This window comes from Dreissena polymorpha, chromosome 3 (genome assembly GCF_020536995.1).
Source record: "Dreissena polymorpha isolate Duluth1 chromosome 3, UMN_Dpol_1.0, whole genome shotgun sequence".
In the NCBI taxonomy this organism is placed as follows: Eukaryota; Metazoa; Mollusca; class Bivalvia; order Myida; family Dreissenidae; genus Dreissena; species Dreissena polymorpha.
The window spans coordinates 140,639,661-140,657,281 of NC_068357.1; the positions used below are offsets into that span (position 1 = coordinate 140,639,661).

The 17,621-nt window shown below is 34.9% G+C and overlaps 1 protein-coding gene across 3 annotated transcripts in view; it reads right to left on the reverse strand.

Annotated features, from left to right (window-relative positions):
• Window positions 1-16,793, reverse strand: part of LOC127871693 (uncharacterized) — an 86,650-nt gene extending 69,857 nt beyond the window's left edge. For 2 of the 3 annotated variants that reach the window (XM_052414822.1, XM_052414820.1), the window contains exons 1-3: window positions 16,698-16,784; window positions 6,649-6,696; window positions 711-3,864 (exon numbers count right to left, since the gene is read on the reverse strand). In XM_052414822.1, the coding sequence (XP_052270782.1) occupies window positions 711-2,757 (2,047 nt within the window). In that variant the 5' untranslated portion in view covers window positions 2,758-3,864; window positions 6,649-6,696; window positions 16,698-16,784. Of the gene's footprint in view, window positions 1-710; window positions 3,865-6,648; window positions 6,697-16,697 lie in introns of all 3 variants that reach the window. The other variant, XM_052414821.1, reaches the window with a different exon arrangement.
• Between the last annotated feature and the right edge of the window lie 828 nt (window positions 16,794-17,621).

Here is a 17,621-nt window from a genome sequence, read left to right on the forward strand (position 1 = left end):
GTATTCAAATATATTCACCAACCCATTCGTAGACTTAAGAATAATGAATAGACTAAGAGTCAATAAAAAATACCTCAGAGTTTGCAAAAATACATGCTAAAAATGGTGTTAACATATTGTGCTCAACAAAGAATTATATAATTACAGGTGTTATCTGCCCTACTGGACTTTACTTTTAAGTAGTTGTAGTAAATTACAGTGTAACTAATATTCTTCATTTATTGTCAGGTTTTTTTTTTGGCTCGATTTTATAGTCTAAATTTGGCTATGTTTCCAATCCCAAAAAGTATATTTTATTCCCAAAATGTGGCAAAAAATTCCCAATTTCAAAAAAAAAATAATATTTTTTTTAGAAAGAAGTGTCTAATGCGTATTTTATCTCAATTTTAATTCAATTGCATCTAACAAAGAATTATATGATAGTGTTCTTTCAATTTGAATGATTATAAAGAGTTATATCAAATTTAGTAATGCCCTAATCAGTGGACTTTTCGTGTGAAAAAAAGGCTAGTGATTAGTGAATTTGTTTTTCTCAATTTCATGAAAATACCGATAAAATTCCCAATTACAAAGCCATGGGCTATCTTCCCAAAAAGTGGAGAAAAAACCCTGCATGTAAGACTGAAAAAGAAGAATGACATGTTGAATAAGGGCAAAAGTTGCAATTTAACCAATAAGAAAAATTAATTGTCACCCGTACAAGTACATACCTTTTGTTTGATTCTCCAATTTGTCACTGGGTTTCCTTACTTCGACATCTCTGTCGCGAAAAATGGATGCCAACTTTTGATAATCTCTATCCTTCATTGCCTGATCAAGATCAGTTACAACCAGGCTTCGTTTCAAAGCAGGCGACGAATTAGCAAACTCAAGGTCAGGGTTATTCTCGTACGATTGGCTGCTTGGAATGGAATGGTTTTCTTTTCGAGGGGTAGCTGGTTCTGAGTGCATTTTTACCTCTGCCAACTCTGTGGGGCTTTCAACTGCTTTAGTGAACTCTGACTGAGATCTAGTGTATATAGATTTTCTGTTTGACTTCACTTCCACTTTGTTCGTATTTTGTGCATCACTGAGCTCTGCATCTTGTTGGCCAATTGTCTGCGAATCAAACACAAGATTCACTTCATTTTCCTTTTCGAGATCCTTTAAAACTTTTGCTTTTTGATCATTCTGATCTTGTTCAGATTTCATATGATCATAATTATCACTTTTAATGTCCGTATCACAGGTTGTTGACTCTTTGGTAGGACTTAAGCATGGCACAGTATTATTTGATACAATTTGTCTTGTCCTGGGACTGCGTAATAAAGTTACTCTGCTTGACGGAACATCGTTTATCCCATCAGGTGACCCTAACCTTTCATCAACTTTTACTGACTCATTTCCTTTAGTGTTCGCATTATTGTGAACTGTTTGTTCAAGTCCGTTTTTGGCAATTCTGTCATCAATATTAGAAAATTCGGAGTTCATATCAGCACTAGTATTTCCAACTCTATTTAATGTTCGTGGTCGTAAAATACCAGAAGAAATCAAGGTTGGTGGCCTATCAGAAACTGTCGATTTTGACCGCTGCAAGGAAGAAATACCCTCTCGCCTCCATCGGGTCCTATCAGGACAATCACTTGTCATTTTACCAACACCGGTTTCAGTTGTCACAGCATCTCTTAGATTCTCTGAATCAGGACCAATGGCAGCCTGTTCTTCGGATCCTTCTGATTCACCATCTCTTGCCTTTGCAAATGGTCTCTTATTTAACAAATCTTTCAGCCTAAAACTGTTATTTCTCAACTTGTTCTTAATAGCAACTCTCTCAGATACCAGGCTCTCATCAGCATTACTTGTTGGTTTCAAGGCATCTTGTTCACCATTTGAAGGACTCAATGGCCCATTGCTGTCAAAACTTTGGCTTGAATTTGGCTTATTTAGAAGTTGTGCATGTCGTCCTGTATTTAAAGGACTCTGTGGTCTTCGTAACAAAATAGAACTGGTAAGTTTAGCGCTTTGTATCCTTGGAGGAACGGCTGGTGGAGCAGACCCTTCAGCCTCAGCATTTTCAGCATCTGATTTTGATGTGTCTTCAAAGAGTACAGTCTTGCTTGTTCCATCAGAACTACCATTAACAATCTTGGACACAATGTCCTTACTATAAGTACTATTGTCATTTCTGTTGACTATCGCGCCATTATTGCTACTCTCACCACCATTTGTGTGTTCAGCCACAGACTGCCTATTCAATATTGAAGCTGCTGCAGCCAGGGCTGGGCTATTAGATCGTTGCAGGATCCTATGCATTGGACTGCCAGGTCTTTGCAGGGCAGCCAGGCGGCTACCAGGGGCTGCAGAACCAAGAATCGAACTGGATGTGGTACTTGAAGCAGTTGAGGAAGACAGCAGAGAATGAGTAGACGAGACATTACTTGCTTCAGATGCGACAGATGCTAAAGAAGTTGTAGGGAGAGTTCTGCTCATGTTATAAGGATTTGCTGGCCTAGAAAGCCTGATAATTCGACTAGGCTGCCTGGCAGTGGCAGGCTCTGGATTAGCTACGTTCTGATTGGTCTGGTTCTGATCACTTAACTCACTGTTACTACTTGCAGGAACTACTTCACTGACTCCATTTTCAGCTTTGGCCTCCTTGGATATCTGCTCATTTTCCAAACCGGTGTTTGTGGATGGCGGGTCAGTAGAGTGAAAAGCCGATAGCTCGCTGATCACATTTTGCACAAATTTCTCATCTTCAGCGTCAGATCCCGACATATTGAACTAAATATGGTTACAATTCATTCCAAGTCATCGTGTTGACTTCAGTTTTAAGGATCTCTAGATTTAAATGTATGGGTTTGTTACCTCCACTGGAATGCTTATTCTAAAAGTCCTTTTGACCTCATAATAAAAGTTTCAAAATGGATACATAATTACAGGCCAGACAAGTCCATTTGAATGGTAGAAACTTCACAATATGGTTTCATTCACATTACATTTCTTAGACAGCAATTAAATGCAATTAAACACTTTTGTATCCGTTGCTTCTTTGCCGTATTGTGGTTAATAATGTTAATATGTGAATGCCAGTCTTACCTTACAATTTATTACCTTACAAGTGACAGATATGGAATTTCAAAATAAAAATATTTACCTATCAATTATACAAAAAATTGAAACCTTCCTTATATTGAAACGTGCAAACTTTACATAACTTCAATTCAAAAACCAATACAGTAGTAATTTCATTTAATCTTCTAGTGAAGGCCAGATATTTAAATCACAACAATGTCGACCCGTACATTAAGATATGGTACACTTTATAGTCTATATCAGTTGCCAAAAATTGAACAATACGTGTAGAAGTTTCCTTGGTTCAAACTGAGAGATACACTTGTCAAAATCAATGATGAAGCCACTTATAACATCACCAATTTAATCCCTCCTTCACTTCATGTAAATCTTACCAAAACAATGGGATATCAGTATTTGTCATGTTCCATTTTTCTTTCACTCAGCTTATCTTAAAATATGCCTTTAACTTTGTTCACATACAACATTATTTAAATAATTCTAAATTTATCCCATATACATGTAATGTATTATGCAAAACACATCCAAAACAATCATGTACATTCAAACTTTTTCAAATCTTTCACATTTATATCAACACTTACACAAAGTTTAAGTATCATTTATAACTCCATTTTGCAGTCGCCGAATTAAGTATGTTTGTTGACTTAATCCAATTTGTCTAACAGGTGCTTTCCCTTACAAGGTAATTACCATGTATTTTACACCAGCTGATAAATATCTATTATTCAGCAAGTATCATTAAAGGCGTTATGCACCATATAATTTTGATTCTTTGGACTTCTTCACCTGAAAGAGAAACCAAAATATTTATACAATAGCTTATCAAATGCAAATTTTAAATATCCAGTGCAGTGGCCTATAATCCACTATCAAAGTTATACAATCTTCATTCACACCAACTCTTTAATTGGTTGAACAGAAATAAAATGATCTGATAAAAGTGGCACATCTAGATATGTATCAAAGTTTGTAACTTTCTGTATCAGGTGCCTCTGTGAAGGAAGATAAAATATGAAATACAGTAAATTTAACACATTTATGCCTAGCGTCTAGAAAAAAAGGCCTTGGCAAACAGCATAGACCCTGATGAGACGCCGCATGATGCGGTGTCTCATCAGGGTCTGCACTGTTTGCTTTAAGGGATTTCTGTAAGAAATATTCTAAATATAGAAAGAAATATACTAGACATTCCTTATTTTGGAAATAAATTGGTCAATTTAAAAGGATGGGAGAGTCCACTAGGGATAAATGGGTTAAAGAGGTAGCATAAACTGTGATTGATACACACACACACACACACACACACACACACACACACACACACACACAAATATTTCACTTGTGTTGATTACAAGGAAAAAAAAGAGATAAGCGAAACAGCATTTGGAGTAAAATAAGTATATATTGTCCTTGTTGATAGATTTCAATAATTCCTAATATTTTGAGCTTTCCTTCTTTAATAAACAAGGGCTGTTTGTAAAACATGCATGCCCTCCATATGGGCTGTCAGTTGTAGTGGCAGCCATTGTGTGAATACGGTTTTCGAGTCACTGTGACCTTGACCTTTGACCTAGTGACCTGTAAATCAATAGGAGTCATCTGCCAGTGATGATCAATGTACCTATGAAGTTTCATGATCCTAGGCCTTATTATTCTTGAGTTATCATCAGGAAACCATTTTACTATTTCGAGTCACTGTGACCTTGACCTTTGACCTAGTGACCTGAACATCAATAAGGGTCATCTGCCAGTCATGATCAATCTACCTATGAAGTTTCATGATCCTAGGCCTAAGCGTTCTTGAGTTATCATCCCGAAACCATTTTACTATTTCGAGTCACTGTGACCTTGACCTTTGACCTAGTGACCTGAACATCAATAGGGGTCATCTGCCAGTCATGATCAATGTACCTATGAAGTTTCATGATCCTAGGCCTAAGCGTTTTTGAGTTATCCTCCGAAAACCATCTGGTGGACGGACAGATGGACCTACCTACCTAACGACAGAACGACATGAGCAAAACAATATACCCCCTCTTCTTCGAAGGGGGCCATAAGAATTGAAAACATGAGTATTATGTTTCAAATGTAATAATGATGTTAGGCACTAAATAATAGGATTGATGGGTTCGAAAATATATGTTGTATTCTGAATCACCAAATCTGTATTGAACGAGCATATAAAACATAATTTAATGTACTAGATATAATCTGATTTAATTAACGATTTATAACAGGTACATGTTCTTTCAGTAAAAAAAGTATATTAAAATATCATATACTTTAAACTGATAAATAACATGCGAGTCTGTAACATGAAACATCTTAATGGGAATAATACTAGTGTTTTGTTGGTAGACAATTTTAAAGTCATGTGTTTCATTTAGTTACATGAACAAGAGCTGTCCCAAGACGATGCTATTGACCTTTCTTCCGCTTTGATAATAAAATATGCATTTAAAGTGCTCAGGAGCGCGCAGTCGACTGATAAATTCACCACAAAGATATTTGCATTTGAATAAATGTAGAAGTATTATCCTTCGCAAGATGGTAAGCACAATCCCTCGCCATGCAATGAATGAACAAAATTATGTTAGAAAACAATATTCTTTAAGAATACATTTGACTGGTAAATTAGCACTTATAAAATGGTACAATAGGATATTAAAGTAAAGTACATTTTAATGAACTCAAGCATTAAAGAGCAACTGCAAGTGAGCATATTAGGTTGATAACGAACAGGTCATTTATAATATAGCTATGAGTTGTTTAGCATTTATACTAAAAATCAATACGTACATGTAAGAAGATGGACCACATAAACAATTACTTGGCCTTTCTGTCTTCTATGTTTAACTCTTTCCCCCATAAAAAGTTAAGTGAAAATGGCTTTTGCAACCAGCATAAAACCAGAACAGGCTGCGAGTAACTCGCAGTCTGTTCAGGTTTTATACTGTTTGCTGCTCATCAGTATCTACGGGTTAGAAATGTACCCTTTAAAACATGAATCTTGTAAGAAAGGTCTTTAATTAAATTTAACTTTCTAAGGGACTCCAAATGCGTCAAAATATGTATCTAAGTGGTAAAGGGTTAAACTGTATTAGGGTTTATCAAACTGCATTAGGATTATGTGGGTACAGGTCGAGTATTCTTGTTTGCAAACTTTGCCTCTGGCTACGTGTGGATATTAATAATTAACTACACTTTTGACATACAAGTGTTAAATACATTAATGACTGATACAGCATTTAAAAAAAAAACAACCTCTAATACTACTCAAGAGTTGCAGCATGTGCGCCATAAGAGAGAATTATAATCCTTCATTTATAGCCAGGACAGACCATAATCATTCTCACAGAAGTCACAAATCAATAAGGATATATCATTATATACATTCTCCATTGCAATCAATATACACGTAAATAATGAACCTTTTTTATGTGAATACATTTTACTTTTTACTTCACCTAAGACTTTTACTTAAATAAGCCAAAAATTGTGAAAAAAATAGTAGAGGACTTGAAAATTTGTTAATTACAACAAGAGGACAAGAGGCCCACTGTCGCTCACCTGAGACTTTAGGGAACTGAACCGCTCTCAGCAACTTTTTAGATGTTCCTGAAAACATTTTCAAACTTGGCCAAAATATCAACTAGAGAGTTTTTACTACAGCCATTATACATGTAAGGAAAAAAGGCGAGCCCAGGGCTCTAATTTAACTTTTCTGTCTACTAGCAAAACATTGCGAGCAGCTTAAATACCACCTCGCAAAATCAAAAAACATTCTCGCAAATTTTGCTTTAAACATAAATAAAAGCAAGTTTGGACATTAGTTTAGTACTATTAAAACTAAATAAAATATGACATCAACCACAAGTTTTGGTGTTATATATGAAGTTCTTTTTCCCACTTTTTCACTGTTTTCGTGGAAGAATTTAATTTCTGTTTTTTTTTCTCTCAACTCAACGGTTAACTTTGCTTTATATTTCGTATTGTTATTTCAATCTGTGGGCAAAAAGAAACTAGTAATTTTTCGCTTCAACGACATGACTGTTCAGGTTTTTTGTCTCTTATAGTGAACATGTGTGGATAATCGACTGTTTCATCATCTTTATACCAATACCATCCGCATATATGTACTATAAGTATACCAGTCTACATACAAGGTGCGAGCTTCCGCATATGGGTATTCGGACGTTCTATTAATTGACCTGCGGTTAAGCATTGAGCGCATTTAGCAATATAACTTTTTTTCACTATTTCTTCACTCGCAAAAAAAATTTTGTGGCTTCAAACTTTACTCGCAATCTGTATTTTTCACTCGCATTTTGCGAGTGTGCGAGTGTTAATTTCGAGCCCTGCAGCCCCCTGGCAGCCATGTTTTTAAATGAAAAGGATCCATTTTTTAACTCAGCCAAGCTATCATTAGAACAAAAGTTCAGACCAAGTTTCATAAAGATTGGACCATAAATGTGAATTCTAGAGAGTTACATGTAACAAGCTTTTACTATAGCAATATAAGGGAAAATGCCCTGCCCCCTGACAGCCATGTTTTCAACAGACCTGAAATATGTTTGAACTCATCCAAGATATCATTAGTACAAAAGTTCTGATTAAGTTTTATGAAGATTGGACAAATGTGACTTCTAGAGTGTTAACGACTTCTAGAATGTTAACAAGATTTTACTATAGCTATATAAGAAATGCCCAGCCACCTGAGGGCCATGCATTTTAACCAACCGGAACCATTTTTGAACTTTTCTAATATATAATTGGGACAAATCATCTGACAAATTTTCATGATGATCAGACAAAAAATGTGGCCTCTAAAGTGTTTACGAGGCCGGTGAATGCTGATTACAAACAACAACTGACTCACAAAAGGCGATAACAAAGGCTAAACAAACAAGAGCTGTCTTCGAAGGATGACACATGCCCACAAAGATGCTTTGATGGAAATATTACGTTAAAACAGGATATTTTTGCTATAAATTAAGGTCTGTAACTCTTAAGTGCCCAGGTCAATTTAACTGGTTATCAAACTTGACCTAGATTTGATCGCTTAACGCATTTTCATGAAGATTGGTGAAGATCCGATGACAATTGCTTGAGTTATTGAGCGGAAACGAGAAAAAACACAATTTTTCGATGATTCAATGGCTGTAACTCAGGAGTGTCTAAGTCAATTTGGCTGATTTTGTAACTTGACATAGATCTTATTGCCTAACACATTTTCATGAAGTTTGGAGACGATCTGATGATAATTACTTGAGTAATTTTGCGGAAAAGCAATTTTTTATGATTCAAGGGCCGAAACTCAGAAGTGCCTGGGTAAATTTGGCTGATAATCAAACTTAACCTAGATTTTATTGCCTTACATTTTTTATGAAGTTTGGTGAAGATCCAATGACAACTGATTGAGTTATTGAGCGGAAACGAAAACAAGAGCTGTCAGAGGACAGCGCGCTCGACTATTCGAATTATATTTTTTTGGGGGGTGGGGGGTGTGGTAGGGGAGTGGGGTGAGAGGGGGGTATAATGTGGGGTGTGGTAATTGATTAGATGATGTTTAAAAAAAAAATATTTGGGGGGGGGGGTGGGGGGGATGAGGGGGGGTATAATGTGGGGTGTGGTAATTTATTAGACGATGTTTAAAAAAATTGGGGGGGGGGGTAGGGGGGGTGGGGTGAGAGGGGGGTATAATGTGGGGTGTGGTAATTTATTAGACGATGTTAAAAAAAAAAAAATGGGGGGGGGGGGGTTGAGGTTGGGTGGGGGGAGGGATTCTGGTAGGGGCGTGGGGTATTGTTTGGGTGGAATCCATTGTGGTATTCAGGTAAGTGTTATTTTGTCAAAGTAATAATAAAATGTGATCATAAATAAAGAAGTTATGGCAATTTAAGCAAAAGGTTCAATTATCTAAGTGTAAAAGGGGCCATAAGTATGTCAAAATGCTTGAAACAGTGGTCTGCTCTTGTTTATAGGTTGGGGTCATGTTGGTAAACAAGTATGCAACATATAAAAGCAATATGTCAAAGGATATAGGAAATATTTGGGGTAGTACGCAAACTTTAACATAGATTTATCAATAATATGCATATTCTTAGTATAAAAGGGGCAATAATTATGACAATGCTTGATAAGAGTTGTCTGCTCTTGTTTATAGGTTGGGGTGATGTTGGTAAACAAGTATGCAAAATATAAAAGCAATATGTCAAGGGACAATGAAAATAAATGGGGTAGTACGAAAACTTTAACATTTGCTGCATATTCTAAGTGGAAAAGGGGCCATAATTATGACAAAATGCTTGATAGAGTTGTTTGTTCTTGTTTATAGGTTGGGGTCATGTTGGTAAACAAGTACCGGGGTATGCAAAATATGACAGCAATATGTCAAGGGACAAAGAAAATATTTGGGGTAGTACGAAAACTTTAACATTTGCACGCAGACGCTAACGCTAACGCGGGCCAGGTGAGTAGGATAGCTCTACTATATATATTTCATATATAATAGTCTAGCTAAAAACTCAATTTTTCGATGATTTAAGGGTTGTTAGTCAGGAGTGTCTGGGTCAATTTGGCTGATTATCAAACTTGACCTATATCTTATGACCTTACACATTTTCATGAAGTGTGGCGAAGATCCTTTGACATTTGTGCGAGTAATTGAGCGGAAACGAGAAAAAAAGCAATTTTTCGATTATTCAAGGTCTGTAATTCAGAAGTGTCTGGGTCATTTTGGCTTATTATATGTATGAATGTAATATTCACAGCTGAATTTCTCTGTCCTTTTTCTTAAATATATATCAATGATTTTCAAACATTAGTTTCAGACAGTTCAGCCTTCATTCACAGTCTCAGTTTTCCTAGCCATTTTGAGTCTAATTGAGATTTTTAAATCGATACAATGGCAAATTTGTGCATTTTTTATCAATAAAATGGACCAAATTGGAATGTTTTTATCAACAAATATTGACACAATATAGATACATCAGGTCTTTTCCTGGCCATTTTGGGAAAAATGCAATTCATATCAAAGACCTATAGATAACACAGATTGGAAACTCTCGTCTTCGCGATAGCGATATGCGATAATATCTAACGGCGGACGCAGGTCACGTGACATTGATTTTGGAGATACCTGTGTACCTGTAGATTCTTCCCTGCTCCAGCTACTGTCGGCTATTTTGTTATAAAGCAATCAATTATTCTTCGTAATTAGTCGTTAATATTTGTTGTCGTAGGGTATTCTGAGCATGATCTGCTAAGTTTATATTATTTTGATATTGTTATTAACAATCTTAATGTGTTAATTAGTGTTTTTAGCGCTCGGTTGTCAGTTTGCAGAGCAATGAATGTCTGAAAGCGCAAGGTTTCGAACTTCACGTAGTGAGCAAAGTCGGTCGCCGAAAAAAGACATATTGAATATTTTTTGTGTGAATAAAAATAAGTATTTATGTTCTGTGTTGATAATTCTTTAGGTTTTGGTAGTTATTATTCTAATTAATTATTAATTTATCGGAATTTGAAAGAGAACACTGGATTCGTTCATTTTCGATAATTTTTTAAAAATTGAAAGGCCCGAAGCATTTAAAAAAAAAAAATCTTCATTAAGCATCACATATTGATAAAGTAAGATTTTTATGCTAGGCGAGATGTTAATCTATGTATGATTTATAAAAAGTAGATGAAAATGAGGTTTTTTAAAGGATTTTGCCTTTGTACAATTTGTACAATTTTATACTGTTATTTCATTCAATCATTTTTCACACCTGTCGCCAAAGTGGTTTGTTTCTTTTTGAAAAACTTTTCTATTTCTCATCCCATATCGTTGAAGTAAGATTTTTATGCTAGGCAAGATGTTAATCTAAGTATAGATTTAAACAAACTAGAAGAAAATATTCAATTTAAAGGATTTGGCTTTATGCAATGTTGGTACAATTTTAAGCTCTTTTCTTCTGTTGTACAAGATTGCTGTTAAACGTGTTTTTGTTCTTTTTGATAAACTTTTTTATTTTTCATCCCAAATAGATTAAGTCAGATTTTTATGCTTGGTGATATGTTAATCTAGGTATGAATTAACTAAACTGGAGGAAAATATTCATTTTAAAGGATTTTGGCCTTGTACAAAGATGGTACAATTTTAAGCTCTTTTACCCTATTATACACACATTTCGTCAAACGTGCTTTGGTTTATTGTGAAAAACTTCGTCATTATTCACCTCAAATTGAAGAAATAAGATTTTTATTCTGGGTAATATGTTTATCTTGGTATGAATAAAAAAACGAGATGAACGTACAATGTATGGGTTTAAATTCTCATTTAATATCTTCTTTTATTAGTATTACCACTTGCTCTGTATTATTGACCAAGTTACAGCCGCCTTTCTATAGGACCGTAACATTTTCGCATAACTTTGCTCGATAATCGAAGCCGTTGCTACTGACGCGTCGCTATCTTATCGCAATAGTGATACACCGGCTATCTCAGGACTACTCCGATAGATTCATGGAATTAATCGTCTGCTGATCCTAAGAGTTCTTATCAGTTTCTCGACCACGTGACCCCGCCCCGAGATAGCCCGACAAGGCGCGAAGTTTCCAATCTGTGTTATCTATAGGTCTTTGTTCATATGAAAAGTCCACAGATGTGGGAAAAACTTATTTAATATAACTCTTTATAATAATTAAAAATCATATTAATTTTTTATATACTTTGTTAGATGTTTATGAAATTAATTTGGGATATATTTATCATTAGAGAGTTCTTTCTAAAAAAAAAACAATTTTTTTTATATTTTTTTTTAACTTCTGGAGGGGATTTTTTCTATAAAATTGGGGGAAAATATATACTCTTTTTAGGGGAATGGGGCCGAATATCGGCCCCGAAATTGCCATAAAAAAACACTGTGTTGTGTTTAAACTAGCGCAATGGTCTGCAATTTATATGTATAAATGTGCAATTTTAATGAAGAGTACCGAAACAATGCACGGAAAAGGCATAAATTTGGATTATTTCAGTTGAAGTAAGAATTTTTAAATACAATTAAACTGGTTTTTTACTTGTTTTAGTTGTGTCTGTAATTATTTTCAAGCATAGTAATATTAGTAAAACAAAATACTCGGCGCAAATGAGTGTGATGTCATCAGGAGAGCCGCGTTTTCAATGTAAACAAAGTGATTGAAATTAGCTTATGCTCGAAATAAAGGAATCCTACCATAGGCGCTCGATGTCAATGACGTTTTCGTTTAATTTATTAATCTATTTATTTTTTAGTTACCCGTTGTTTATTATAATGCATACACATACTAAATTAATAAAAATCTTCCGACAAAACGTCTTCTAAAAATAAAGATACTTTGACTAAGTACATAGATATTGACAAGGTAAATCACTCGCCATTTTCTAAAGCAACGGAAGTGAGTCATTATGCATAATTAAACTGCTGTCACCCCGCTAGCTTATTGAAATGCGAGCGCAGACCGGGAACCTCGCCCTACTTTCAGTTTCAACAGAAACATCCACAGACGATGTGATAAATCCTTGTAACTATTGTTTCACTCAATTAATGGGGCAATCAACAAAAGATATTGTAAATTGCATACACATGAATCATTCCTTACCAATTGTTTAACTTGATTTCGTCTGCCATGGTTATTTCCAGAAAAAAATCAGCATGTCAAAAGTCAAATCTAGCGCCCATAGTGTTAAGTGGCTGTTATTGTGTAAAAAGAACGAGGTTCCTGGCCTGTGCGCGCATTTCAATAAGCGAGTGGGGTGACAGCAATTTAATTATGCATAATGATGAACTTCCGTTGCTTTAGAAAATGGCGAGTGATTTACCTTGTCAATATCTATACATACAAAGTCGAACTATCTTTTTTTAAGAAGACGTTTTGTCGCAGGATTTTTATTAATTTAGTATGTGCATGCATTATAATAAACAACGGTTAACTGAAAAAAAAAAAAATCAATACATTAAAAAAATATTGTTATTGACATCGAGCGCCTATGAATCCTACGATAATTGAAATAAGGGAATTGTACGATACATCAGACCATAATTAATCTGAAAAAAGCGGATAACGATCAATTTTGCCCAAGAATTCCAAGGTATAATTAAGTATATTTACTGTACTATCGGTATATTTAAGAATACTTTAGAGTACCAGGGGAAGACATTTATTAATAAAACATAGATAAAATGAGATTCAATCGTGTGTTACTTACCGTAAAAATGCAGTCATAAGTCGAGATTTTTTTTCTAAAAAAATTGGTTAAATTTACAGTCTCGACTTATGAGGTCATCCATGAAAAATAATGATGACATTCAACTAAGATCGATCCCCGCGGAAATGGTTAAAGTTGTTGTTGTTGTTGTATAGAAAATTTGTTGAAATACGACACACAAAATTTCCTCTTTTAACTGACACTTACCAATTAATATAACCACAGTTTGCCGGAACATTTCCCTTGTTTTTATTTTCATAATTTAATCCAAAGTTTTCATGTAAGCATTTGTTTTTTTTACAACTGAACGTGTAAACAAAAGATCGAGTCATTTTTAAAGTAGAGCGAGAATTGGCAACGTGTGTGAATTTACAGTTTGACGTCATCAAAGGAAAGCCGCTTCCTGTCAAGAAGCCAAAAAGCATCACCTTTCTCGCCGATAAAATAAAATTTCTTTAATTTGTGAAGCGACATGTTTAACCAATCGCGAGTTTGTTATTCACTGGTAATCGTCCAATTATGTTTGAACACGTGCATAGCTCCGCCTTTGAAACTGCTATGTAGAACAAAGGTGGAGTTAGCGGTCTATTGGTTATGTCAATCATTGTCATAAAAACGTGTTTATCGAGGAACTTATCAATTGTTTTGATAGTCAGATTAAAAGTACAAAGATTTGATTACAGTGATCACAGTGTGTCATCGGATTATAAGTTTGTGGATTATTACTAGCGTGGACAATTTAGTGCAAACTTTATAATAATAATTTATTAATTTGACTTTGATTTGTGAAAATGCCTCGAAAACGTCAACGCCATGCGTATGACAATACGCTTAAAATACGCGTGATAGAATTTGCAGAGCAATCAATTAATTGACCTTATCGCGATGACGTCACAAAAGGGGCAGTCCCTTAGCGACGGTGAAAACAATGCCCTAGATACGGTCGATTTACTACGCTGATTGAGCACCTCTGCTGATAATTCGTCAATTGCATTCCTATTGGGAAGTCGATAGGTAATTAAATGTCCTGTAATTGGTGTTCAAAATGCCTTTTGACTATTATGAAGGGTTAGATTGCACTTCGAAAGCCCGATATGATCAGAAAATAAAACTAATTGGACTTAGTGAATGTCCGTACAAATTGCAAGCTGGATGTTGGAAAAATGACGCGACCAAGTGGCCGATGATCGAGTACAACGACATTCATGATTAACTTTCTCACTGAGACACCGGGTAAATTCGTTTATTCTGTAATAATGGGAGTATCCTTGTAGATGTTGATGTAATGAGTATTGTCGTTCTTTTCAGGGTTCATTCATCTTCGAACATTAAAATTATATTTCTACTATGTCAATTTATCATGCTAATGTGAAGCTGTAAAATACGTAGGGACATCTGGTACATGACTTACTGAAAGCCTTAGGTGTGTTCATTGTAATGAGTACGAGTGACAAATATTAAAATTAACACACATAATTATATCTGTATAAATAATTGTTTTTCAAACATTATTTACCCCCGTTGCTGTCAAACGTAATTTCTTTTTTATGATGTCGATCGTTTATTGTCGTAACATTAAATCTTAATACGGAATGACGTCTTTTTAATTAACTGATACACGCTATAAACGTTACTTGTTTTTTTACGTAAATTTTATAATTATTAAATACTGTAATAAATTAATCGGGCTAGTATCTTTACGGTGTAAATTTTTGATAATCTAAATTGGACATGACTTTTTATTTGACCATATGTCACATATCTAATTTAAGCAACTGTTAAGTACATCGGCGTTAATTATTCATCCAAATGACTGCTTAATACTACCAGAAAGAGGAGACATGGTGGCATCTATCGTGTTAAATGACACTGTCTGGACCACCCAGTGTGGTTTATGACACCTTTTTGTCAGTTAAGTTTGGACAATATTTGATCAAAACGAGATAATCGAATTATGCAAAACAAAGGGGCAATTAAACACCAGAATACAAAAGCTTACACGATTTTAAGACTGAAGCAAACAATCAAATGAAAAATATTGCATTTAATTTAATTGAATGTTTATTTAAGGTGTCAACGTGTTTTATAAAGCAACTGTATATTCAATTATTTCGGCATCAAAAATTTGGCTTAAATGACTGCTCAGTATGACAAGAGATGACATAGAGTTATCATAAAGTGTGTTTAATGACCACATGTGGTTTATGCAGAGCCCCAAGTATAGGTCCTCAGCTGGCTTTATGACACCGTGTTTTCTTTGTCTGGACAGTATCCGATCATAACGAGATAATCGGTTTGTGATGAAGAAAGGGGCATTCAAATACCTAACATGCGGAAACAAAAAGTGTCGAAATTGGTGTGAATTCAATAAAAACAATAACATTTATCATGAGAATTTATTTAATACGTAACAAGGTAATAAGGTAACAAATATAGAGGTTCAAATCAGCTACTATAGTATATGTTGCATATATTTTAAATTTATTGGTTGTTTGTTTTCATCCTTATTTGTGTTCGATCATTAAATTAAATTTATTATGAAAGAATTTCTATTTCTGGGTATTTTTATTCTAAAAAATGGTCGCGAAGATGTGCCTTAACTTAAGAAAATTGCGAGCAGTGTTAAATATTTCAATGCAAATAAAATGGCGACAGCGCTTTTGTTTTCACCGTCGTCAAGGGGCATGTAACTCTAACTGACGCAAGTGCCCGGATGTTGCGATAAGGTCAATAATAGTGCTGCTGATCGCGAGTTTGGTGTTTCGTATGTCGTTGGTGTGTAAATTACGATGTACATGTATATAAGTTCTGGTTTCCTACATGTATGTTGTCTTTGTTTTTATGTGGTTCATATATTATTTTCGATTTCTTAATATATATCGTATTGATTATATTAAACTAAGTACATAATACACGTGTCCGCTATGTCACGTCGCACAGTGCTATATTGACGTCATGGTCTATGTATAGAATAAAAACTTCCCGTACATTTAAAATTGCGTCTGTTTATGAAATTCTTGCACTGTCTCAACTTATGTCTTGGACATATTCAAAATCTCCGATTTTCGTATCATTTTTTACCCCCCGACTTATGAGCGGGTAGACTTATGACTGCATTTTTACGGTATTGTTCCATGATAATAACTAGTACAAAACCAGGATTATTTATATTTTAAAAGATTATCAATTATGTTAATTGTTATAAATTCTGTAGAATAATACTGATGTAAAGCACTTTTTTTCATCAAACATTATTAATTTATTTATTTTGCTGAATTCGTGTTGTTCGTACACAGTATTAACGTCCATATTTGTATTATAGTACATGATTATCAAATAAGTTTTTGACCGTATCTTAGGTAGCACTTATTTTCATGTAGCAATATACCTTACGTCCAGTCGTAGTTACTTTAACATTTATTTTTGTTCAACAAAAACATTGATTTTCAAGAATTTTGTTAATAGTAGCTTCCCTTTGTTAATAAAGCGAACGAAAATAAAAAAGAATAAAGCGCACGGTTAACTACCACACTATTAGTACAAGTTAATCAGACATATGCAGACCACATTGATTTTGTACAATCAAGCAAATGGCTAGTGCAGTCCATATTTACCCCGTCTAGAAATAGACGAGTTTCAATTATTGTCAATCACAGGCCACATATATTCTATGTTGCACAGGCAAACAGGAGTATACGTGTGTACTAGCTGAAATAATTCGCGTTCAGAATAAATCCAAGAGTCTGCCAGAGCAAAAATCATCAAAAGACTCTATGGTGGCAATTTATATTGACTAACATGTGTACCAGCTAGCATATACCTAATGCATTCCTCGTTGGTATGAGGCAGTCCCGGATTACACATTAGGCAGAATAGGCCACTGCCCAACATATATGTTTGAATTTCGCATGCGCGGTGTGAGACGTTTTCCGAAAACCAAATAAGAAAATTAATGTATTAAGTTCTTATTTTGATTAGCAGAGTAACTTTTTTGGTATATTTTTGGTAAGTTCGCCCTCCCCTTTCAATCAAAACCGTTACATGCTCGAAGAACAATCGCTTGGTCGCTCTTTGAACGTTTTCATGATTGCCTCGTGATTACCCCACCCATTTCCGAGAGCGTATAGACGACTCGTAACATGAATTGGACTCAGCATTTCTGTTTTGTCGCCGCTCTATTGGCAATCCTTAGTTTCTGTCAAACCCAATCAACACCATTATGCAAGAACAACAGCTATTCCGGCTTTTCTGGCTTCTTCAGACATGTGAACTACCTGTCAGAGTCTGTCAACTATATGACAGTGTCCAGACG